The sequence below is a fragment of the Rutilus rutilus genome, assembly GCF_951802725.1.
Source record: "Rutilus rutilus genome assembly, chromosome: 13".
In the NCBI taxonomy this organism is placed as follows: domain Eukaryota; kingdom Metazoa; phylum Chordata; class Actinopteri; order Cypriniformes; family Leuciscidae; genus Rutilus; species Rutilus rutilus.
The window spans coordinates 14997747-15021682 of NC_140218.1; the positions used below are offsets into that span (position 1 = coordinate 14997747).

The 23936-nt window shown below is 37.0% G+C and overlaps 2 protein-coding genes across 4 annotated transcripts in view; one reads left to right on the forward strand and one right to left on the reverse strand.

The window, feature by feature from the left end:
* Positions 1–12815, reverse strand: part of LOC311302253 (inactive dipeptidyl peptidase 10) — a 58163-nt gene extending 45348 nt beyond the window's left edge. The window contains exon 1 of one of the 2 annotated variants that reach the window (XM_084427976.1): positions 12622–12815. In XM_084427976.1, the coding sequence (XP_084284102.1) occupies positions 12622–12660 (39 nt within the window). In that variant the 5' untranslated portion in view covers positions 12661–12815. The remainder of the gene's footprint in view (positions 1–12621) is intronic. The other variant, XM_084427977.1, reaches the window with a different exon arrangement.
* A 1309-nt stretch (positions 12816–14124) lies between these two features.
* Positions 14125–23701, forward strand: racgap1 (Rac GTPase activating protein 1). 2 transcript variants are annotated; one of them, XM_084427978.1, is made up of 17 exons: positions 14125–14268; positions 14845–14935; positions 15049–15251; positions 15340–15482; positions 16928–16997; positions 17144–17197; positions 17282–17359; positions 17655–17772; positions 18208–18359; positions 19056–19220; positions 19358–19453; positions 19545–19743; positions 20875–20980; positions 21803–21935; positions 22043–22172; positions 22275–22386; positions 22485–23701. In XM_084427978.1, exons 2-17 carry the CDS (start codon positions 14851–14853, stop codon positions 22558–22560), a joined length of 1920 nt encoding a protein of 639 aa, XP_084284104.1. In that variant the 5' UTR covers positions 14125–14268; positions 14845–14850; the 3' UTR covers positions 22561–23701. The 2 variants fall into 2 exon arrangements, with proteins under 2 accessions (XP_084284104.1, XP_084284105.1); XM_084427979.1 differs by having other exon boundaries at positions 14125–14264.
* Positions 23702–23936: the final 235 nt, after the last annotated feature.

Consider the following 23936-nt stretch of genomic DNA (forward strand, 5'->3'; position numbering starts at 1 on the left):
TGGCAGGGAAGAGGAGAGGCGAGGATCTACATTCAGCAGTTTTTATTAAGAAAACACAACGAAAAGCAGGTATGCAGATGCCAAAAATCCAAACAGAAGAAGCAGAAAGAAACTGAAAGAAACATACATCACAACAAGGCTGAAGATAATCCAAGCAAAACACAAATCCAAACAGAAATGCAATAGTCTTACCAGGGGAATGTAAAGACACAAACTAACTCAAAATATCAGAGAAACACAGAACACCAGGAGCAGAACTGGAAACACTGAATGACACAATGAATGACAGCAATGAATGACACAAATGAGTGCATCAACAAAACAGCAATCACTGGACAAGACAATCAACACAGGAAACACTGGGGTAGCCCTCAGGGTGTCTTGGAGGAGTGAGGTGCTGCAACATCTAGCTACTGAAGTGCCCCAGGGCTCAGTGCTTGGACCACTTCTCTTCTCCATCTACATAACATAGCAGCAGTGATAGTGGTCTTTAACGAGCCCAAGAGAGCGCATGTCACACCTCTCTTCATCAATTTGCAGTGGTTGACAAAAGCACCTCGCATCAAATTCAAGGCATGGATGTTTGCCTAAAGAATGACCACTGGCTCAGTCCCCCCCATACCTAAACTCACTTTTTCAGACTTGTGCCTTCCAGAAGTTTGTGTTCTGCAAGTGAACGGCACCCTGTGGTGCCATCCCAAAGTCAAAATCACTTTCACTGACCTTTACTTGGGACTGTTCCCAGCTGGTGGAATGACCTGCCTAACTCAACCCGAGCTAAAGATGCATCTTTACCTGTTAATACTAACACTTCATATTCTATTATATTTCTATTCTAATTATATATATATATTTTTTAAACTTGCTACGTGTACTGTGCTTCACAAACTTGGATTTGTCATAGCAATACACCTTACTGATGTCTGAGTGGCTCAATTTACTGATGGTTGCCATTCTGTATAACATTAAAGCAACAGCACAATTTTTCACTTTGCTCTCTAGGGATTCTGCACGCATCTGTGGGGACCGAGTAATTTATAAATGAGACTCATGGGAACTTCTGCACTGCAGTCTTTGGCCATGATGAAAAATCACAGTTGTATTTTATTTCACAGTATGTGCACTTACGTGTACCTAAGAAAGAACTGGGTAATATAAGGTAACTACATGGGTTAAGGTTAAGGTAAGTTCAGGGTTAGTACCTTATTACCCAGTTATTGCAATTATTATAATAAGTATATAGTATGAGGAACAGGACTGTAAAATAAAGTGCTACCAAAATCACTTTGAGACAAATCACAGAGGTAATGTGATGCATCTTTGCATAATCCTGGAACATACGGTGGAGTCCTGTTAAGCAAACTTTAAGGCAGTCTTTCAAACCCCAGAGGACAAACAAATTATCTGCAATCCAGTAATATCAGCTACAGCTGGTAAATAGATATGAAATGAATATTGACAAATTCATTATACTGAATTGAAGCCACACCATGTCTAATTGTGATGACTGATGCTGACTAAATAGATGGAGCCATAACTAATTTCCATAAAATGAGCCCCTAAATTGTTATTTTGTTAATGTGTTAGCTCTTGATAAACGACGAGCGTTAAATTGCTAAAGGTGTTTAAAAATAAAAAATAAAAAATTTGACACACATTAATGTAGTCATTCTGAATGATAGCAAGCATTGAACACAAATGTGTTTTTTTTTTTTTTTTTTTTTTTGTGTAAAAGACTGTTTCAATTAGAAAACATCTCCAGGGGTGAACGATAAAAAAAGTCCATCCACATTACTGATAGCAACTTTTTCTTTTCCAGTTTTTTTTCAAGCAACCCACATTAAAACATAATTTAATCAACTACAGCTCCGCGGTGATTTCTGCCAGGAAATAATTACTGTTGTTTTGCCACCTTCCCAGAAGGTAAGGAAGATTGGATGGATGGATGGATGGATGGATTATGTAACCTCTGTATTTACATTTACATGGGAAACGATCAGTGAGGTGCGTACGAGAAAACTAGATATGTGACCCTGGATCACAAAACCAGTCACATGTCGCACAGGTATATTTGTGGCAATAGCCAACAAAACATTGTATTGGTCAAAATTATCGATTTTTCTTTTATGGCAAAAATCATTAGGATATTAAGTAAAGATCATGTTCCATGAAGATATTTTTGTAAATTTCCTATCGTAAATACGTAAAACATTTATTTTTCTGAGTGAATGAAGCACTATTGCAAACATAAATGGGCAACTTTAAAGATGATTTTTCTCGATGTTTTGATTTTTATGCACCCTCAGATTCCAGATTTTCAAATAGTTGTATCTCGGCCAAATACTGTCCTATCCTAACAAACCATCAATGGAAAGCTTATTTATTCAGTTTTCAGGTTATGTATAAATCTCAATTTAAAAAAATTTACCCATATGACTGTTTTTTGTGTGGTCCAGGGTCACATATTCATAACAGCCAGTGCAGTGAACACGTGAAAGTTTTCAGTTGCACAATTAAGCAGACGTTTCTCCGATTTTTCCCGTTTGCAAGCAGCTTTAACAACAACAGAGATTTGATTTTTGCTGCATTCACACTGTACAGTGAGACAAAGCGACATAATTCAATTAATTTCAATGGAGGGCAGGCAATTTCCTGCGACAAAAGCGACAGTGACTGTTGTTGGTGACAGGATGTAACGTTAGGCATGTCCAGCAATGCGATAAATTTGTAATATGTTGAACTTTATGCATATTATGAGCGACTTTTTTTAGCGACAACCAATAGGGTGGATGTCAAACTCCACCCATTGGCTCTGCAGTTAACAGCCACTTATGCGCCAGAGAAACGAGGGCGCCGCCATCTTTAGAATATTGTCTTTGAACTTCCGTTTTAGCGGCCGCTCTGTATATCTCTATGGCATTGCTGTCCAGGAGTAATTAGCTTTTGAAGTGGATTTACTAAATGTAAAGTTAATGAAAGTTATCATGAGCATTGTAATGTTTAAAGTAGATGTCTTAACAAATATCAGTAGACCGGGAAGATTTTAAAACTAGCCGTTCATTCATAAATACCCAAGATCACTGTGAAAATACAGACCGGAAGTCAAAAGACAACGAGCGCAGCGCAGAAAAGGGGCGGAGCTACATAAGGTCTATATTCTTATAATTTTGGATACCTCATGTGTACATATTGTGGTACTCGCCCTGCTGACTAACGGTGCATTCACGCGGGACGTCAGCATTAATACTTCACATTTACTTTGAATGGGTGACTTCATCATGCGTTACCCGAACTGAATTGTGGATTCCCTTGCGTAACATCCATAGGCTGGAAAGAGGTCACGTCACTGCCGTTTCTTGTGGCAAAAGTTGAAAAATGTTCAACAATCAAGCGTCAGCGCAGCCGTCAACCAATCAGATCCCCTTTATGCAAATACCAGTGCGTTGCAGTCCAAGCTGGAACTTGGCAATGTGATTGGCTGTTGTCACTATGAAGGTCGAATCAGCACCAAGCTTCAGACATGTCCTCCATCAAGCATCGAAGCCCCGTGTGAATGCAGTGTAAATGGTTTTGTGAACCCAGATAGACCACCGCTTGCGTTTTCGCTGCAGATAAATAGCCGCAATGGCAAAAAGCAATTTGCTAATTCTTGTTAATCTTTAATATTAAGCATTTTATGATTCCATTTATATTTAGCCTAATGTTTTCCCTCCAAAATTTTTGTTTTTAGAGGCAAGAAAACTGGTGAAAATAAATAAATACATGACACTAATGGTCAGTGTCTTGTTGTAATAGCACCAAAGAGCCACAGAGTTTACAGTGCTCTGGAGAATCAACTATAGTTGCCTGTGCTCATTAACTGGGTGTTTTTACAGAAAAATAACACTTTTAACAGCATTCAAGATTAAACTGAAACATTCCGACATAGTGTATACTTTCCAACAAAACAGATCAGCTGTAAATTCATAATGACCTGCTCTTGATGTGAGTTCAACACATTGGTGCCAAACATATGGTGAACTCCATATGCTCCGCTTCCGTGACATTATCCAAACTGCAAGCACTATTCCAGGACAGCCTACATACTGTAACCTCCTGTGTGCAACTTCGTGACACCAGCAAATGTAGCGTAGCATGATTTCTCCTCTAAATTTCATCATTTGAATATTGAATTCTTTCACTTTTTCATAGTTTGAATGCCTGTTGTTGATGTCGAGTTACAGCATGTTGCTGGTTTGCTCCTGCAGAAGCTGTCACTGGCCGGATGGGAAGGATATCATAACACGAGGAGGTGGAGAGAAGGCACCTGCAGACCTTTTATTATCCATCCACAGTGTAGCTCTGGATTCAGAGTCATGACAGTGTTGGTAGTGCCTCCTCTGTGTGCTCCCTTAGCCATCAGAAAGTCTTACCACCCTCCTTCACTTTTCAAACAGCCCACAGGTCCTAGGCTTCACAAAGGACACTGTGGATGGAGCGTGGCAGCCCCCGCAAATCTGTCTCCCTCATTCTAGCTACAGACAGGAAAACAACTCAGAGATGGTTTTCATGCCACTGAGTGAATCATACATGTCAAATGTAAGCAAGGATGACAGATTTATGTGATGTGAACTCTCTGAAAAAGTTTGCATTAGTGTCAAGTTTACACATCATTAATAAAATACATCAATGATATTGTACAAATAATGAGAGGAGACAAATGTGATGCAGCCGATCAGTCTATATGGGGATGATTAGGAGGCCATGATGGACAGAAGCCAATGGGAAAATTTGGCCAGGATTCCGGGGCATACTCTTTTCAACATACTATGCTTTGGGACACACTTATTTTGATCTCACATACCGTTTAGGATGGATAATATGGACACTGAGACACGGTATAATCATATATATATTTAAGTAACTTTAATTCTTTTAACTCACTACTTGCTTATATGATTACATTTTCAGCACTATAATGTGAAGTGTGACCCAATCCTCATTAGACAATTAAATGATTTAGAGAAGTCATCACAGAATAGAAGTGAGTGTTGTACTAGTACTCTGTGACAGGGCTCTACATTATGCCTTTACTGTGGTAATGAGGGGAAGCTAATTCCCACAATTAATTTTGAAAGATTTCACTTCATGCAAATTGTCTGACTAATCACTGCAATTTAAGCACTAACCTCAGAATACAAAATATAAATGGGCATGAGATGTTTTCTCATACAGTCACATTTGTTGATGGACTTCAAGAGTGGATTAGTAGTGTTAGGAGTGTCATTACGCTCTTCGGAGTGTTTTTCTCATTCCCTGGGTTGTCTTTTTTCACTTCATCATTTTTTACCACTTTCCCTTCCCTTTTTCCTTGTTCTCTACCTTTTTTATCTTCTTAGTACATAATAGATGCTCAGGTCCATATTCATATCCTTAATGAATAAAGCCACAGTGGCACAAGTGCAGATTGTGAGCAACACTGATTGGGCTGTAATGTGTTTGAACTATACAGGGCAAAATAAAATAGGACAAAATAAACTGCTACTATTATTTATATTTATTAATATATGTATGTGTATATACATATATCCACATATTTGTATGGTATATAGGGTATATATACCCTCTATTTTAGATATCAGCATCAGCATTGGTCATTAAAAAACAATAAAAAAGAGGAGGGAGCGAAAGAGAAGAATATGGAAGTGGTCATGGCTAGGGAAAAAGAGGCTAACTTAGCATGTCAATTTTGATAATTGAGCTTGAGGTAAGTAAGAAGTTTAAGTTTTAGCACCATGTCTCGTTGATCAATACAGCATTTTATGTTGAATTTTTATTGGCTAGTCAGTAGATGTCATAGCACCAAACACACCGTGAAATGATCATGCTAAATTTCAGACACTGTCAGAAAATTATTGCAGGCTATCTTTGGTCACAAGACCGTGACAACGGTCGTCTTTGAGACTCTCTCACTGTACGACGTAAATCGCCACGATTGGACATCTTTCATCTGGGACAGCCCAAAATCGTATAATGTATACTGTACATTAGTAATACGTCACCCCAACAGGAAGTCGGCTATTATGGGTAGTTTGAAAAAAACGCATGCTCTGGATTTTGATATACTCCTCCAAGTGGATTCATGCGATTGCCACCTAACTCGGTCACCATGAAGCCGAGACAAAGATGATGCTAAATTACGAGCGAATTTGTGATATCTCGAATGATTTGGCTGTGGTGAGGTAACAAATTTATGGCAAAAAGGGAAACAGGAAGTGTGTTATAACTTCTGCATACTTACATACAGTTTGACAACTGTATGTTCTTTTAAGGAGGCTGATCACAAAGTTATAGCACCAACTGGCAGCAGGAAATTTGTCATTTTCAAAATGCTATGAAATCGGCCACTTATTTTTACCAGATTTACATCATCAGAATAATGCCAAGACCGGCAGAGTAGAGAGGCCGACGGATCAGGGCAATTTCGATGGCCTAGAAGCCTGAGGCTGACGGAGGTGGCGACGGGAATCGGCTGACCGGGGCGAAGCTAAAGTGAACAAGGATGGCGGGGAGGTCGGAGAAAGGTAGGAGCCTGATGACGCCATAGGGGTTGAGGGTGTAAGCACCGCCGGAATCCCAGAAGTCTGTGGCGGAAGCTGAGCGACGACCACTGGAGCTCGACCTGAAGAGACGAGTGAGTCCAGCAGAGTCTCAGGGCAGACGGGAATATCTCTGAACGGGACCGGAGCAAGCAAATATACAGACCGGACCGGCGAAGAAGGTGAGGATTTGAGGGTGGGGATCTGGCTGGGAACTGGATACGCGGACCAAGGATCTATTAGGTTCAGAAACGCTCCTGGCTTCAGGGTGGCTGATCAGCAGGCTTAGACTCCGGGGCTTTGATGGTATCTGGCTCTGGTTCCTGGACGAGATTTGTGGGTGCCTCTGGCTCGCTTGCTGTTAGGGAGAGGCCGTCATCCTGGAGCATTCAACCCAAATACCCCAGCAACCTTCGTTTCTTGGGGAGGAGGAGATGCAACACAGGTCAGTCCATAGTTTTTTAATTACTTGTTTTAGAGGGTTGGTTATTCTGTTACAGACTGATGGCTGTAGAAAGCGCATGACGAAGGAGAGGATTAGAAATCAAATAGCAAATTTAAAAGAATCACGACCACATTCAACACAAACAATAACCGACAAAGGACTGAACAGAACAGGGAGTGTATACACATAGTAAATGAGGAAACTAAACAGGAACAGCTGAACAAGGATAAACTAATCAGTAACCATAGAAACTAATAAGAACTCATACAGACACGATTAGAATTAACTAAACAAAACATAATTGTGACACTATGACATGAAATTTAAATGATCTCATGGATGTAGCTGTTGTGGTTTGAGGTCATAGTGGCTCCAGCTGCTGCACTAAATGTGGCATATTTAAACAACTTTGATGCAATCCTTTTATATTTACCCACATTAAATGCATATTGCCTACCGTACACAGTTCCCTTAAAGCCACCGGGGTGGCAGGGGCCCAGAGGCTTGGGCCCGGCATCGCTGCTTGCAGCTATATTTTTCAGATTTTGGTTTTCTAAACTATCTGATTTGTTTTGAAATGTAGATCATAATAATCATATACATTTAGTGGTAACTTCTAAGAAAACTAATTGAATATGCTTTTGAGTAATTACTTTTTAAATAACATCTATTCAATAACAAATAACAACATATTTAGTCTCAAATAAAATGTATAGCTTAACAATTAGAGATAGCCAAGAAAATTAAAATGGCAATACCTTAGCTTAAATAATAATAATAGAAATACAACTAATAATATTTTTTTATCTTATGTCGGAAAACAGAATACAATTTTTATTATTATTATTATTATTAATAACATAATAATATATAATAAATATTTATTATTTAAATATAATGCAAAATAAAGAATAAAATAATACTACATCATTAAAATAATAATATAAAAGTATATAATATTGTTAATATAATAACAATATTATTATAAAAATAAAACTATAAAAATGAACAAATCAGTTCTGTATTGTTAAATAATCTGTAGCAGACAGAACGAACGAACAAACAAACAAACAAACAAACAATCGATAGATCAATAGATAGATATTGTGCAATATAGCTATAGATTGTCTCATGGACATTAACAGAGTATGTGTATTAAAAGAGAAAGCCAAAAAGCAAAAGCTTTGTTTAATACAAAGTACTGACATCAGCAACATAGAAGTTTTGGGGATGAATCATTTACAGCTGTCAGGCAATATTGTCTAAGAAATATGACTCGCATTTAATTGGCATCTGGTTAATGAGAAGACACTAAGCCTTAGATATTAGACATAGAATGCTTTATTAATGATCTTTCAAGCAAACAGAAAGCCCACTCAATCATGATCAGTCTAGGGGTAACTGTCAGGATGTGTTCTGAGTATCTGCCTAAAGCGGATAGCACAAAGTCAGCGCAAATCATGGTTTTCCTGCGGCGGTAATGAGATGCATTGGTTCTACTGAGGTTTAGGATATGAAATATTACCATCAGAAAGCAAATCTGCATTCTGAATAAATAACATCTAACTGGAGGTGTTTGCAGTCATATACTTTCACAGATATACGCTATCTATGAGGAAACTTGTCTATATCAATTTGCAACTGCTAAAAAATCCTAAATAGTGGGACCAGAAAAAGAGCAAGGACCAAATTATGGCTGCATTTGAAAATGCAAAGAGCAACCGCACTAATCTCCAGCCAACTCTGGCTGTTTGATCCAAAGCCTGCTGAATAGAGAACGCTTGCTGTGAAACAGCTCCTAGTGAATAGAGAAAAAGCAAAGCAAATGCTTGAAAGGTTGTTATGCAGTTCAAATCAATGATACAAAGTACTGTTACATAATTAATAAGCTTCCTGTACAGACTCATTCAAGTTAACATTTCAAGCAGGTGAGAAAGTGGTCACTGTCTCAGTAGACCTTCCTCCTGTCAATGATCTAAGAGGAAAAAAGATAGAATTCTAAATATCATTTTCTCATGTAATGGATTATAGGATTTTTTGATGGATAACACTTTCCAAATGGATCAATGTATTTTGCTATACATAATATTTTAATACGTATTATTTGATGGACTAGATTCAGTGTTATTTTAGTTTCATTAAGATATTATTATATAGTTTTTCATTAATATTTTTAATAATAGATTGTATTTTTATATTTTCTGGTTTTTAATTTTTGTTAAAGGTTTAGTCATTTAGGTGTATGTTTTTGACATTTGTATTAGTTTTTTTATATGTTCTATATTTTAAGCTATATAGCCAACGGAATAATACTGTATCGTGTTCATTAATTTGAATTAATTTAGTTTTAATTTTAGTTTTAGTACATTAAGTTAAATTAAATGAAAATAAGACATTTTGCCTTGGTTCTTGTATATTTTATTTTATGTCAGTTAACATTTATTTTATTTCAAGTAGCCTAACTACCTACCAAAAACCTATTTTGGTTTTAATTTATATAATAATAATAACCCTGACTAGATTTTTACAACTTTTTTTATTTATTTATTTTTGCCACCACAATACTAGGATAGTTGCCAGGGTGTTGATTTCTTGACAACTACCTTTATATTATATTATATTATATTATATTATATTATATTATATTATATTATATTATATTATATTATATTATATTATAAATATTTGGGACAAAACACAACTTATTTCCAAGCTACATTGCAAAATGTAGCCTGGAATGTTCATTCCAGTGCACTGGATGAGACAGATCTTTTCTTGCTTAGGTCAGCAAGCATAGGTTGATCTGACATGAGGGGAGAGTCATCTCAAACCTTCCTGTCATGTCGATAGAATCATTTCCCGTCACTCATCATTTAGATGACAAACCATCATTTTAAAGATGTACTCAAAGTCATTTTGAACTTGACCAATTCAATAACCTGAATAGTACTTTTGTAAATATCTTTGAAATCATATTACTGACCTTATAAAAGCTTTGTTTGTCTTTTGTTGTTTGATTAAGATTAATGAGCTGCACGGATCCAATATGTTACACATGCATTTTCTTTTTTAACTGTTTATGTTCACTTCATACATAACTAACAGTTTACATGAATGATAACCAAGACAAGCATTTTGTGTATTTGGCCATATAAGCTGAGGAAGAGAACTGAATTCAGGATCGCTTGATGTTCGAGAGGTGTGTGCAAGTACTGAATTGAGTTATTTTCCGCGGCACAACTCTTTTCACCATGTTTGGGGCAAATATGGACAAACCCAACCGTTGGGTTTAAAATTTGTATTTCAAAATTGAAACCGACGGTTGGTTTTTTCCATATTCGATCCAAACAGGGTGGAAACAACCCAGCATTTTTTAGTGTGTACATTTGCAATATTTGTATAATTTTGATATATTGTGCAGCCCTACTAATTGCACATTGAATTTCATCAGTGCCGTAGTAATTTGAAAAACAATTTACAGGAATGGTGCAGAATATTAGTTTTCAGATGTGAAGGGGGAAATACAATGCAAAAGAAACTAATTACTCTGGGTGTTTCTTATCGGCTGGAAACAGAGCAGTATGCACAGTCCCACTCACTCTAGATCCATACTATAGTAATAAAATGTATTCTGGAGACATAATAGATTAATATAGAAACTGCACATTGCATGTTATATGACATCTCTTATCTTGCATTTGGCATGAGAGTATTGACAGCCGTTGTGCACCTAGACTTAACTGTTGTTGTTTTTCTACCCCTTTTCTCTGGCCGTTTACCGCCAATCTTTCTACACAGGCAGGTTGCTCTTAATGGTCAAGGCACCATGCAGAAGATATGCAAATGAGGTACAAAGGGAAGGAGTGATTTGATTATGTTTCAGTTAAAGATGCATCATATGAGCCATCTGCTACCATCGATGAGAAACACTGCTCCTTCACACTCTCTTACACTTACAACATTCTAGGCTCTTACAGAAACATTTTAGATGACAAAGGTGATCATCTTTATCAGTTCAGCATGATGCAAACACTGACTAAGCAAGGAGATACAAATCTGTATTTGAAAGGGATGTGAAAATAATATTTATATGTGGGTGAAACCTGTCAAGAACATTTCCAAGTCATATTTCACCCCAAAGTCAAAGGAACTAAAAGTTTAGGACCTTTTACATTGATATTTCACAACAATTAAAGTCGGCATGAAACGATAGTTGTCATAGTCTTTTCTTGTGACGTATATCCGAATGAAACAGCTTTTTGAACAATAAAAAATGTAGGGTGGGACTAGATTTTTTGTCTATCGAGATCGTTGTGGTTTGCTATTGCTGGGATCTCATGTGAGTGACAATTATTTTTATATTGAATGTACAAGAACAGTTTGTTATGTTATCTGATGTTGAAAATGGGTATTTGTTATCATATTATTTTTAATTTATTATCGTAATCATTAACACACTGGTTTGTAGCACACATATTTTACTGTTTACTGCACTTTGTTGTCCTATAGAGGCTACTGAATCGGAAGTATCGCACATTCACAGGAAACAGCTAACTTCTGGATTTAAAAATAAGGGGGATATCAATATTTGTCATATACTAACTTTGATTTACAGTGATATTTTGAGCTTAATTTTGCTTAACAATGCAAAACAACCCATACAGCAATAAAGAGGTTATTTCTGTTTTGATGTTTTCTCAGTCACATGACAACAAAATGGCGTTTTACATGTTGCAAACTTTGATATTTTACAAGGAATTTGGTTCACTGCTTATGTTTAATAAATATTAATATATATATATTGCCAAACTACCATTTCCTTACTTTTCTGGCTGTTTAATGTGACTTGCAACCGCAGCCAAAAAATAAATAAAAAATCTAACTTTAAACCTTACAAATAATATTAATATGACCTTTAAATGTTTTTGTCATAGTGTATTCGAGTAATTTTTGTATGCACATAATAGAAATGTTCGTCATTGAACCATAGATATTTGTGCTGGCTATGATTGATAACTTGTCTCATTTCAGTTTCTTGGAGAAGATCGCGGCTCTGAGGTAAACGTCCAGCAGCTCTTGCCATCTTCACAGCGAATTTACACCAGTTCAAGTCAGCTATCTGATTCGTTTGCGCTACGAAACAACACACATTTCGAACTCAGATATTAAAATCTTAACGTAGAAGTTGAAACGGCAGCCTGATATTAAGCTCTGTCGGAAAAGCCCTACTGGAAAGCACTGCAGTAGTAAGTGGTGTGACAGACCGAAACCGACAGAGGGATACGGACAGTTCCTCTGAAAGTATGAATGAAAACCGAGTCGAATCAATGTGACCAACGCCTGTGCTGAGCAAGCGTGTGTTTAATATACTTTGACGGATACATGAGTTGAAACAAGCTTAGATACAGTTTATAAACAGGATATGAAAGGGTCGTGTGCACAGATTTGTATTCTCTCGCACGTGCACGCGCTCCCTCGCTGCGGCTAGTTCACACAGATGTGTAAAAAAAAAAAAAAACAGCATCAACCCGAATTTTCTCGTCAGCCTGCATTAAGTCTTTGTTCATGCAAAAGATAAAACATGCTTTTTAGCTTTACCAGCTCTGTTGTCATGTTCTGCTGTGTGGTGGCAATCATGTTTGCAGGATTCAGCACCGATATCTCCTGATGCAGTTCACTGCTCTCCCAGCACTTGAAAGCCTTGTTTGAGTTGGTGTTGCTGCAAGTTGCACTGCACACCCCACTAGCGGATCTGTTTGATATGATGGTGTAAAGTTGGCCATCCCTCTCTCTCTCTCTCTCTCTTCCACAGTTACAGTAGGATATTAATCAAGACAACACGTTGCTTTTTCTGGCTTCAGCCCCTTTTTCGACTTTCACTGTGTCTGAACGATCAGTCACACTGTGCACACTTGATGAACAGTGAGCTGGAAGATAGATAGATAGATAGATAGATAGATAGATAGATAGATAGATAGATAGATAGATAGATAGGGTGCATACATCATCCTATTAATAAGGAGAGAGAGTAGGTAGAAAAATTGAGAGTTACCATAGTATTTAGGGAATAGGCATAAATAATAAAATATGCATCAACAGAAAGGAAATATTAATTAATTAATTAATATAATTAATTTATGTATGGCCTACTTAAATTACCAGCATGAAAAGCAGCCCAGGACAGGGGTTTTCAATCTTTTATGCCAGGACCCCCAAATATGATAATCCCCACACAAGGGACCTCCATCCTAAAAATGTAAAAGGCAGCTTGTATGTATAATGACACTGTGAAGATTAATATTGTAAATGTGTAAAATATTGTTTGAAATATAATTTTAGTTTTGATTTTAACATCATTACAGTTCTTTTTCCACTCAGAATAATGGTTAGGCTACTGTATTTTTTATTTTTATTTTTTTAAACAAATTTTGTTGTTTATTTTAACCTCATTTATTTGGGTAGTTTGTTTAATTTGTTTTTAATTAGGCTATTTCATTAGGCTATTTTAAATTTTATACACTGCCTTTCTCTGAACTTTTCCACAGAGACGTAATTGCTACTCCTGGGCGGTGAAGTCATTCACACATATTTCATACTTGCACCAACACTGATATTTTCTGAAATCTGGTCTTATTATTTTACTTCTGTTGTTGTAGCAAATATTATTAAACATTTTTGCTAGGTTTAAATAACAATATACTAAAGCCAAACAAGAGCCCAACAAGATACTCAGCGAAGAGGGAGCATTTGAAGTTTACAGTTTAATTCGGTTTTATTATTATAGTTTATCAAGTGAAAGAGATTGCATTTGCCCATGTCCAATTTGTAGCATTCCATAAGCCCATTTCTACATATTTAAATTATTAAATTATTATAGTTCGTTGATGGAGACCCGATTTTCACGACGCCAACAGTACAGCATGGTACAGCCATATGTACAGCAGACCAAAAAACAAAAAACAAAACATGGTACAGCCTTTTTTTTTGTCTGTTTTACAGCAGACGCGCTGCATGTACGTCCTACGTCAACGCGCTTACGTCAGCACGCCCGAGCGGCCATGATTGGCTGGCGGGTAAATTTGAAACGCAACTTCTTTAGACGCTCACGCTAACGTTAACAACACATCCGGGTAAACTTGGTTGGACAAACCGGTACAGTGCTATTGTCCCTGGAAAACATATATGTTCAAGTTATAATCTTACGTTACATCGTTTACACGCAAGACTGGGCGTCTACAACAGTACGTAAGTTATATTACATGGCAAACCAATGTTTGTTTGTTAACGTTACTAATGACGAGCCGCTTAGAAAACACATGCTAGTGTTTTACTGTACTTCTATTGTTCACCATTAACGTTAAACATATTGTGATTTAAACGTGCTCTGGACTGTCGTTGTTTACGGTTGTACTTTCATCATCCTAGCAAAAACAAGTTTTATAATATTTTATTAATATTGTTATAGTGTAGTACACTTATGTATTTTAAAAGTAAGTTGGGCTATTACTATTTTGTCACTTTATACACTTTCACTATTTTAGATTGAAACTACTTATTCTATTATTATGTATCTATGCAGATACATAATATCAATGTTCATCATTGGCCACGCCTATAATATTTTGAATGGCCGAAAAGCCACAGATGTCCAAACAGTGGAATGTGTGATCTCGAGATATTAACAATAATCTTATACCAACTTCGTTGAGCAGAAATAAATGGCTGGATCTCAAAAGGATATAACTGGAAGCAAATTAAATCTAGCAAGTTGTTTGAACTGGTGCACACTGCACACAATTAAAATGTGTTTCTGCAATGCAGGAGGACATGGAGACTGCTGTGATCAATCTTCACAGTGTTTTTGAAAGCCTACGGGCACAAGCTGATGTTCTCAATGAAAGCATTGAGCCCCGTAAGTACTGGCTGTGTTGAATATTTGAAATAAAATGCATGCATGCTGTAGTACACTCACTGTCTCAATCTCTCCCACTAAATATTCACTGCAATTCTTTGTCTCATCATCAGAGTTCATTCAGATGGCCTTGAACTTTGAGGACAGTCGTCGCAAATGGCTGAGAGTCGAGCATGAGCTAAATGCATGTAAGGAGGTGCTCACCAAGGCTGAGACAGAGCGAGGAGCATTGGAGGTTAAACTCAAACATGCCCGCAACCAAGTGGATGTGGAGATCCGTCGGAGACAGAAAGCTGAGTCTGACTGTGCAAAACTGGTTTGTAGGCCTCTTTTTGCATGGTACTTGTGCTGTAGACCTGTTCTCTGAATTTAGGCTCAAACCAGACCTTTTTATTCCTCTGCAGGACCGTCAGATCCAGCTCATCCGGGAGCTGTTGGTGACTGAAGGCTCCAGTAACAGCATCCAGTTAAATGAGGAGCAGCGCTCCGCTCTGGCCTTTCTAAATGCCCGTTCCCAGAATCCCACAAACCTCAACACTAGTAGACGGTAAGAGAAAAGGCAACCCTTTTTACTTTAGTTTAGTTTTCATTCCATTACTTTTGTAATATTACTATGTATTAGGTCTTTTGTATTGAGGCATGACTTTTAATTAACGTTTCATTTAGACTGCATAGGGATTGGCAGTATAAACTAAATCTTAAACCCTGTCATTTGTAGGTGTCATTTAAAGTTGGCATTAAATGAAAATAAATCCTCTCTATTTACAAAATGTATGACTACTTTGTCTTTTGAGGCAGCGGCAGAAACATAGGATGCTGGTATGCGTGGCTTTATTCCGTGCTCTTGTCTCTGCTGGTTTCAAAACGTGTCCTGTTATATTGTCATTTTGTACTTGCCCGACACTTTGAAACAACGCAACCTTGTTTCTGCAGCGACTTTCAGCATGTTTCCTATAACAACGTCTGACGTTTATATTTTACGTGGCCTGAGAAAGTCTCACAAACCATGTGAAATCCAATCCATGCGATTTGAATACGATTTCAAACCACATATGTACAGTATATAGCTCGAAACAGATTTGTAAAAGTCATATTTCATGTGTTTTTTTGCTAAATCTGATCAGATTTCAGTCAGATATGCACTAAAATCAGATTTGGACTGACAGTGTGACTTACAAAAGATCCCCGCCCTATACTTTTTTTTTTTTGATAATCCATTATATTCGTCTGTATGTCACAATATGGAAGAAATAATCTGTCGCTACTTCAGTGTCATCGCAACTTTAACATCATGAATTTGTGTAAAGCTACTTTGAAGCAATGTGTATTGTGTAAAGTGCTATACAAATACCTGGGTTCGTACAATGTGCTTAAAGTGCTTGAATCACTTGAATTTTACTTTTTCTGTTTGCTCTTTTATGCAATTAAAAATTCTAGTGCTTTGTTAATGTTCCCATACTGAAAGTTGCCACAGTCATTGCTTACTTTGCATGTGCTGCACTTAATTTGTACAATTTTGTTTTAGCTATTAGTATATTTTTATTTATCTATTTACTATTTTAGGGCTCCCACTCCCATCTGAGCTTTTTTGGATTTGCGCTCACGCTAATTTGCCCTGTTTAGTAAATCTGGCCCTTAGAATTGGAAAGATACTAAAGATATTGATTAAGTGATACTCCTTGAAAAGCGGTGCGTGAAAAGTCCTTGAAAGCCCTGGAATTTCATTTTACGATATCTGTACGAACCCTGAAATAAGATAATTTGAAGCTGGATATTACAGAAATCTGTCAGGATATAATTGAATCATAAAAAGTTGTATTTTTTTCTGCTTGAGTGACTGAAAAGGTAATTTTCAATGCATTTTTAATGTACTCTATCTTCAAAGATTTAATTAAATGTCATAAAAGACAGAAGAATTGGTTCGGTTTTTATGATTGAATTGTTTCTTACTGCTGTAACCTTCATTTGTTTTTTCCACACCGTCTCTTCTAGACTGACCACCATTGATGAATCAGCGTCTATCTTGTCTGACATCAGCTATGATAAAACTGATGATTCTTTGGTATGTCATTTTCTTGAATATTAAAAATATTAAGGTTATATGTATTCCTGTCTCAAACTTGACAGAGAGAAAGAAATTGAATCTTTGAAATTTTGTTAGACTGACTCATCCTTTATTGATTTAATTTGACTTTTCTTTAAATAAAGGACTGGGACTCTTCTGCAGTCAGGACCGTTCGTCTCAAGAAACGACAAAAGAGAGTAAGCTTCCAGATAAATTCACATTTAATCAAAACACTTCCAAATTTCAAGCAATATCTTATTATTTAATCTGTCTCAATGCAGCGCTCCTCCCGAAACCACACAGAAGGCCCTCCTACTGGTGCCAAGAGGTCCCGTTCCACCGGCCGCACCTCTGAGAAAGTAAGAGCTGGTTACATAAGCACATGACTGACTGTTTAATATTGGAGAAAGACTCTTTAGTAAAAAGGCCTTTGCTTTAGTCATTAGAGGTATAATGTTTCCACAGTTCTCCTCAGTCCCTACAACCCATTGAAGTATGAATATTGGAAGATTTTGTCTTCTCCTGACACTGTAAAAGCCAAGTTAACAAGCTATTCCCGGGTTGATGTTAATGTCCAGTTAATATCGCCCCTATTTTAGGTGAATGTGTAGTAACTAGTTTGACAATTAATTAATTTGAGTTCTGTTTTATCAGGGTAATGAGTCTCTGGTGACTAAGACCACCGTGACGGTGCCCGGTGATGGCGGACCCATTGAGGCTGTCACCACAGTGGAGGCTGTTCCGTACTGGACCAGGAGCCGCAGAAAGACTGGTAAGCTCAATGCACTAAATTTATTATGGTCATTTGTGAGCGTGCAAGTGCAGAGGAAGAGAATATTTGCATGAGTCATTGATTATATGATTCTTGCTATTGATTGAATAATAATGTGCAGGCTGCTGTATTATAAATAAGATCCGCATTGAGTCATGATGTGTGGTTGCCGTATCATAAGAAATGCGTTGTTTTATTGAACAGGGTCAAAGATCTTTTTTTTTTTTTATAATTCATTACGTGGTTTGCAGGACTCTGGGGTGTTTTAAATTGACCCCTTGATGAGTCTTTAGCCTGGTACTCTTTTATTTGTTTATATTTGGTCTATTTTGTATGGGCTTTTTTCCTGGTCATTTCTCACACCCCAAGCCTTTGCATTTCCGTTTAAGTATTCTGCAGTAGTTAGCAGTGCTTCTCTCTGCTTTTGTTCTTCAGCTGTTCAGGAGTGGGACACTGTTGACACCGACTCTGTTCAGTCTATGGATGTGTTCAAGCATCCCAGTCAGCCCAATGGAGAGAGCCGAGCAGAGCCCAGCACTCCCCAGGGCAACGGAGGTGTCCGTCTGCATGAGTTTGTCTCCAAAACGGTAGGATACAAATCTTTCTAAGATGCGAAGATGCACTGGATGCATTGCTCTTGAGTCCCAAGTTAGAGGGTTGTTTACTTTTTAGATCATATTTTAAATTATTCATCCATGTATGCATTTTAAATTTGACCTTGTAAATTAATCAAAATGATAACTGGACCTTCCCATTGAAACAACAGACTTCTCTCTAGTGACGTATGCTGGACTTTTCCATTCGTTCAGAATGTAATGTTAAGTGCCAACGCTCTTATAATCAACTCCAAGCTTGCATTCAGGTCTGCCTTCATTCAATCAAAAATTAATTGATAGAACCAAGACCCCACCCAACTTTTTTCCCATCTTTCTTCAGACCATCTGTTTTACTATGTTTATAAAAGATCTATCACAACTTTCATTACATCGTGACTAAGGTAGTGTACTTGCACTAGGCGATCTGAACCGTGCTGGAGCACGTTTAACCCCCAAAGTCTGGTTCGTTTGACTTTGGCCATTATCATAGTAAAAAGCTAAATATCTGGCCGTATTTTATCTGAAATGTCCACCCCAAATAAAATAAAAAAATGCTCTGCAATATTTAAAACTGACTTAAAACAATGTAATTTCCCATTATAATCAGTGAAGTTGTCTAGATAGGTTAGCAGTGGCTCGTGTTTATAGTCCTCACAGCTTATATCTGCCTGGCTTTTTGATTTTTAGGTGATCAAGCCAGAGTCTTGTGTGCCATGTGGTAAGAGGATCAAATTTGGGAAGATCTCTCTGAAATGCAGGGACTGCCGTGTTGTGTCCCACCCCGAATGCCGCGAGCGCTGCCCTCTGCCCTGCATTCCAAACATGACTGGGACTCCAGTCAAAAGTGGAGAGGTGACAAATCTATATGAAACTTTATCATCCAACTTGAGTATTTTCTCCCTCTTTTACATGCTGAAATTTCAAGTTTAAACTAAATGGCTGTGTTGTACTCTTCATTAAACATATCAACCTGGTGTGATTTTCGATAGGGTACCCTTGCAAGCTACGTGTCCTCCACTTCTCCCATGATCCCTTCACTAGTGGTGCACTGCGTTAATGAGATTGAGCAGAGAGGCCTACATGAGGTAACTTGATAAAGATGCTGGATTCAGTCTAGATTAGAACACTAGACAACAAAACCAATATGTTCTGAAAACCTGCGTATCTCTTCGGCAGACTGGTCTGTACCGGGTGTCTGGCTCCGATCGGGTGGTCAAGGACCTGAAAGAGAAGTTCCACCGTGGGAAAACCACTCCCCTGCTCAGCAAGGTAGACGATATCCATGTCATCACAGGCCTCCTCAAGGACTTCCTGAGGAACCTCAAAGAACCCCTGCTAACCTTCCGCCTCAACCGTGCCTTCATGGATGCTGCTGGTTAGTGTTGATGTATGAATGTACACTACCATTCAAAGGTTTAGGGTTGGTACGAGGGCTGGGTGCAAAATTTATTTTTATTTTTCGAATAAATTTTTTTTTTTAAATGCGGCCGATTCTATATAGATTCTCAAAAGCCATGAACCCGATTATTTATTTATTTATTTTCATATTTATTTCCGCAAACATTGAACATTATCTGATTAACATCAATCTTATTTTTAGTTTTCTTGTTAATCAAACTACAAAAGACTCTTCACTGAATAACTTTTCTGTAACTTTAATAAGGATGAACCTTTATTTAATTTGTACTGTGAAGATTATATGAAGTGTTATTTTACATTGGATTACTTTGTTCAATTTCTGAATCTGTACCTGGAAAACTATTGTTAGACAAACCTGAAAAACTTTAAAAGCACTGGTTATTTCATTTGTGTCTTTGTTCTATTGCATTTATTTATTTGTGCCATTTGCTTGTAGTTTAATTATTTAGTTTTATTATTTATAATTATCAAAAACAATAACTAGAACTATTTTATTCAGTTATTACTACTTTTTTTGCGGTGGGGCCAGTGAAAATTGAATTCATTGAATTAAATCGAGAATCAAATCGAATTAAGATCTTGTGAATCGAAATCTAATCGGGACATCTGAATTGATACTGAGCCCTAATCGGTATGATTTTTAAAAAGTCTCATGCTCACCAAGACTGCATTTATTTGATTAAAAAAAACAGTAACATTGTGAAAGAAATACTGTTTAAAATAACTTATTTTAATACTAAGTGACATGTATTCCTGTGATGGCCAAGCTGAACTTTCAGCATCGTTACAGTGTCACGTGATCCTTCAGAAATCATTCTAATACACTGATTTGCTGCTAAAACATTTCTCATAAATGTTGTTCAATTATCAAGTTGTGCTGCTTAATTGTTTTTTTTATTTATTAAATATTTAATTTTCTTTATATAGAAAGTTTAAAAGAACAGTATTTGATTATTGAATGTGTCCTTGCTGAATAAAAGAATTACTTATCTTACTGACCCCAAAATGTTGATCCGTGGTGTACTTGGGAAGATGGGTGTGTTAATATTAGTACAATCAATAGTAACCATTCACTCTGTTCTCATAGAGCTGTCTGATGATGGCAACAGCATTGCCTTAATATATCAGAACATCAGTGATCTTCCACAGCCCAACAGAGACACTCTGGCCTTCCTCATGATTCATTTGCAGAGGTAAACATCATGCACCATCTCTGATTCTACTGTCTGGTTTATTGCCTGTGCCATTTGTAAATATTATTTAATTATCAAAGTCAACACTTACACTAACATTTCTAACTTTAAAGGAATATTTCAGGTTCAAAGCAATTTGATCAGTTTGTTAAAAACTGTGCATTTGGGGGCAATTACCCTGGCGTAAAAGCAGAAATATGAAGCCTCTATTTAAGCATTACCTTGCTTCTAGTGTGATGGTTATACTCCTGACATAGTGTTGCAGTTTTACTTTATGCTGCTGTAAATGCTCTATCTAGCATCCTGTTGAAAAAAAGGTTTAATCTGGAAGTTTAATTTTTTATTTTCTTTTTTTTAAACAACATATAAGCATTCGATTCAATTACCTTGATAAGGCATTGTTTCTACAACAACACAAAACATTCATATTGTGGTTACGAAATTGTTACCAGATATTATGGCATCAATTCTGGAAACACTATTTAAAATTAGTTTCCCTGTTTTTTAACAGCAACTGCGTACAATGTAACATATGGAGCTAAATAAGGAACTACCTTGCAGTCCATTTACAGTTCAATAAAAGTGTCATTGTATGGTTTTGATGTATTCAGTCCATTTACACCAAATTAAAAAGCTATTACATATCTTTTTTTAATTATTATCATTTGTGTAATTTCCCTCAGTTAAGTACCACTATCAATCCAGCTTAATTTAGAGCAACATTCTTGTGTTTGATACATTAAAACCCAGCACTTCTCTCTCTGAAGTTTTTAGGCTGTGAGACTTAATATTTAACTTGGGTTTTATTTCTGTCATCATTAGAGTGGCCCAGAGCACAGATACAAAGATGGACAGCACTAATCTGGCTCGTGTATTTGGACCTACAATTGTGGGTCATGGCGTGCCCGACCCAGAGCCAATGACCATCCTGCAAGACACAAAACGACAGCCAAAAGTGAGTGCTCATGGCTGAAGGTCCCCACTTTTCTTTTCCCCAGTGGGTCTAGTTTGTAAATGTATGATGTTTTGGACCAGTTTTTCACCAAGCTCTTTCTCTCTCAGGTGGTTGAGCGTCTCCTCGGTCTGCCTGTGGAGTACTGGAGTCAGTTTATGATCAGCAACAACGACCAAGCTCACAACAATCACATGATCATTGAGAACCCCAATGTCCACGCAACTCCTGATCAGAAAAGTATGAATTTCACATCCAAACATTTAACAAAACGAACTATTTCCAAAACATCACCTGTCTGATGGTGATAGTCTATAACAACATGCTTTCTTTGTACTCTAGCGAGTATGTTTGGGCCCGTGACGACTCCTGACCAGCAGATGAGCAAGACCCCATCGTCCAGCTCTCTCTCTCAACGCATGAAGAACGCAACTCTCAACGCAATCACTCCAAAGTATGTTTGAACCTTACTGGGTTTTATAGTAGTATGATGACACACAGCTGTTTGAGTATTTGTGAGCTAACCATTATGAACATCCGTTCTGTTTTCAGGTTTGCTAGCAGAAGCAGAGCTCCAGTAAGCGTCTCTCGCCAGGGGAACTTCTTCGCCTCTCCTCTCCTGAAGTAGCCCTGAAGCACTTCAGCTCTTCATGGCTAAGAGTTTTTCTTTTCTTTGGGAAACAGCTGCAATATATTACATTGTCCTACTAGCATATTGTATGTCTGGTTTGTCCATCAATTCAAACCATTTTAACGCTACTCTTTTTTTTATATGACCTCTTTTTAGTTTTCTTGTAACATTTGTATTTTAGTCACTTTTAAATGTTTTCATGTACTATTAACATCCTCACAACCAAAGCGATGGGCTGATATAAGCACTTCCATCAGTCACTGAATCCTCATAGAATAACAGAATCTGCATCAGTTTGGGAGTTCTTTATCAAGAAGCCTGAACTTGATTGTAGCATCTAGAACAAAAAGGTTATGCTTTATGCAGGATTTGTATAGCTTAATCTGCGACTGTAACCTTGTTTGTATATTTTAATTTTATGCTTTACCTTAAATTTCAATCTCTTGGAGGGTTCAAGGATACAAGTGACTATCAGATTATACTATATAGTGTAAACTGTGTTTTTAAGCTTAAATTTCACTGCCAGTAGGTATAATACAGAATTTGTGTTAAAATGATGATGCTGCTGCTGATGATGTTTTGAATTTGTTTAAATGATCCATTTATGGTGTTTGAAATGCATTGAACCCTTATAGAGGGATTCAGGACAGCAAGAAAATTAAGATGATTGAATGCTATTTGAATGCAAAAACACTTGGTTGCTGTGGTGGGCATTTTAGCTTTCATAAATTAACATGGCCAGAATTATTTCAGATTTTCTCAATGGCATTGATTTGTCTATATGCAGTTCTGTCTCAGTTTATTTAATTGTATACCGTATTTAAAGTAGAAGCAAAAAAGGTGCCCTCTGGGAGAATTGACTGATTTTTGAAGCATCTAATGTACCTATAGTATAAAAGATTTGGACTGATTGGATGCTTTTCACTGTATGCAATTAATCATTTCTTTCAGTGGTGCAGTGTTTCTGGAGCAGTAGTTGTGTGCATTACTAACCTGTCAAGTTTTCATTGTTTTCAAAGAGCAACTGTTTATTATGTTGAACATTGGAGTTGATATCAATTCTAGTTGCTCTTCAATTTGAGTGGCGTGGCATTTTGTAAGACTTGTGCTGTTTGTAAAATACATTCACCTATTGCAAGTCCATTGTGTCTTTTTTTTAACATTGCATTGGGGTTTAGAGTTAAAAGTGGTGAGATGTAAATGTTCACATTTAAAATAGGATACAAAATCACTGAGGCACAAAGTGTGCCAGAATGTTAGACGACTGGGTAGTTGAATCAATGGGGAAATAAGTATAGATAGATTTCTTGAAGAAAGTTCTTAAGGATTACAAAGTAAATAGGTTTATTGAAACTGTTATAATTAAGAAACTT

Coding starts and splice junctions, on each gene's coding strand:
- racgap1 (XM_084427978.1), top strand. CDS start 14,851: ATGGAGACTGCTGTGATCAATCTTCACAGTGTTTTTGAAAGCCTACGG. Junction 16,998..17,143: donor ATAAAACTGATGATTCTTTG/GTATGTCATTTT, acceptor CTTTAAATAAAG/GACTGGGACTCTTCTGCAGT. Junction 22,173..22,274: donor CGCAACTCCTGATCAGAAAA/GTATGAATTTCA, acceptor TTTGTACTCTAG/CGAGTATGTTTGGGCCCGTG.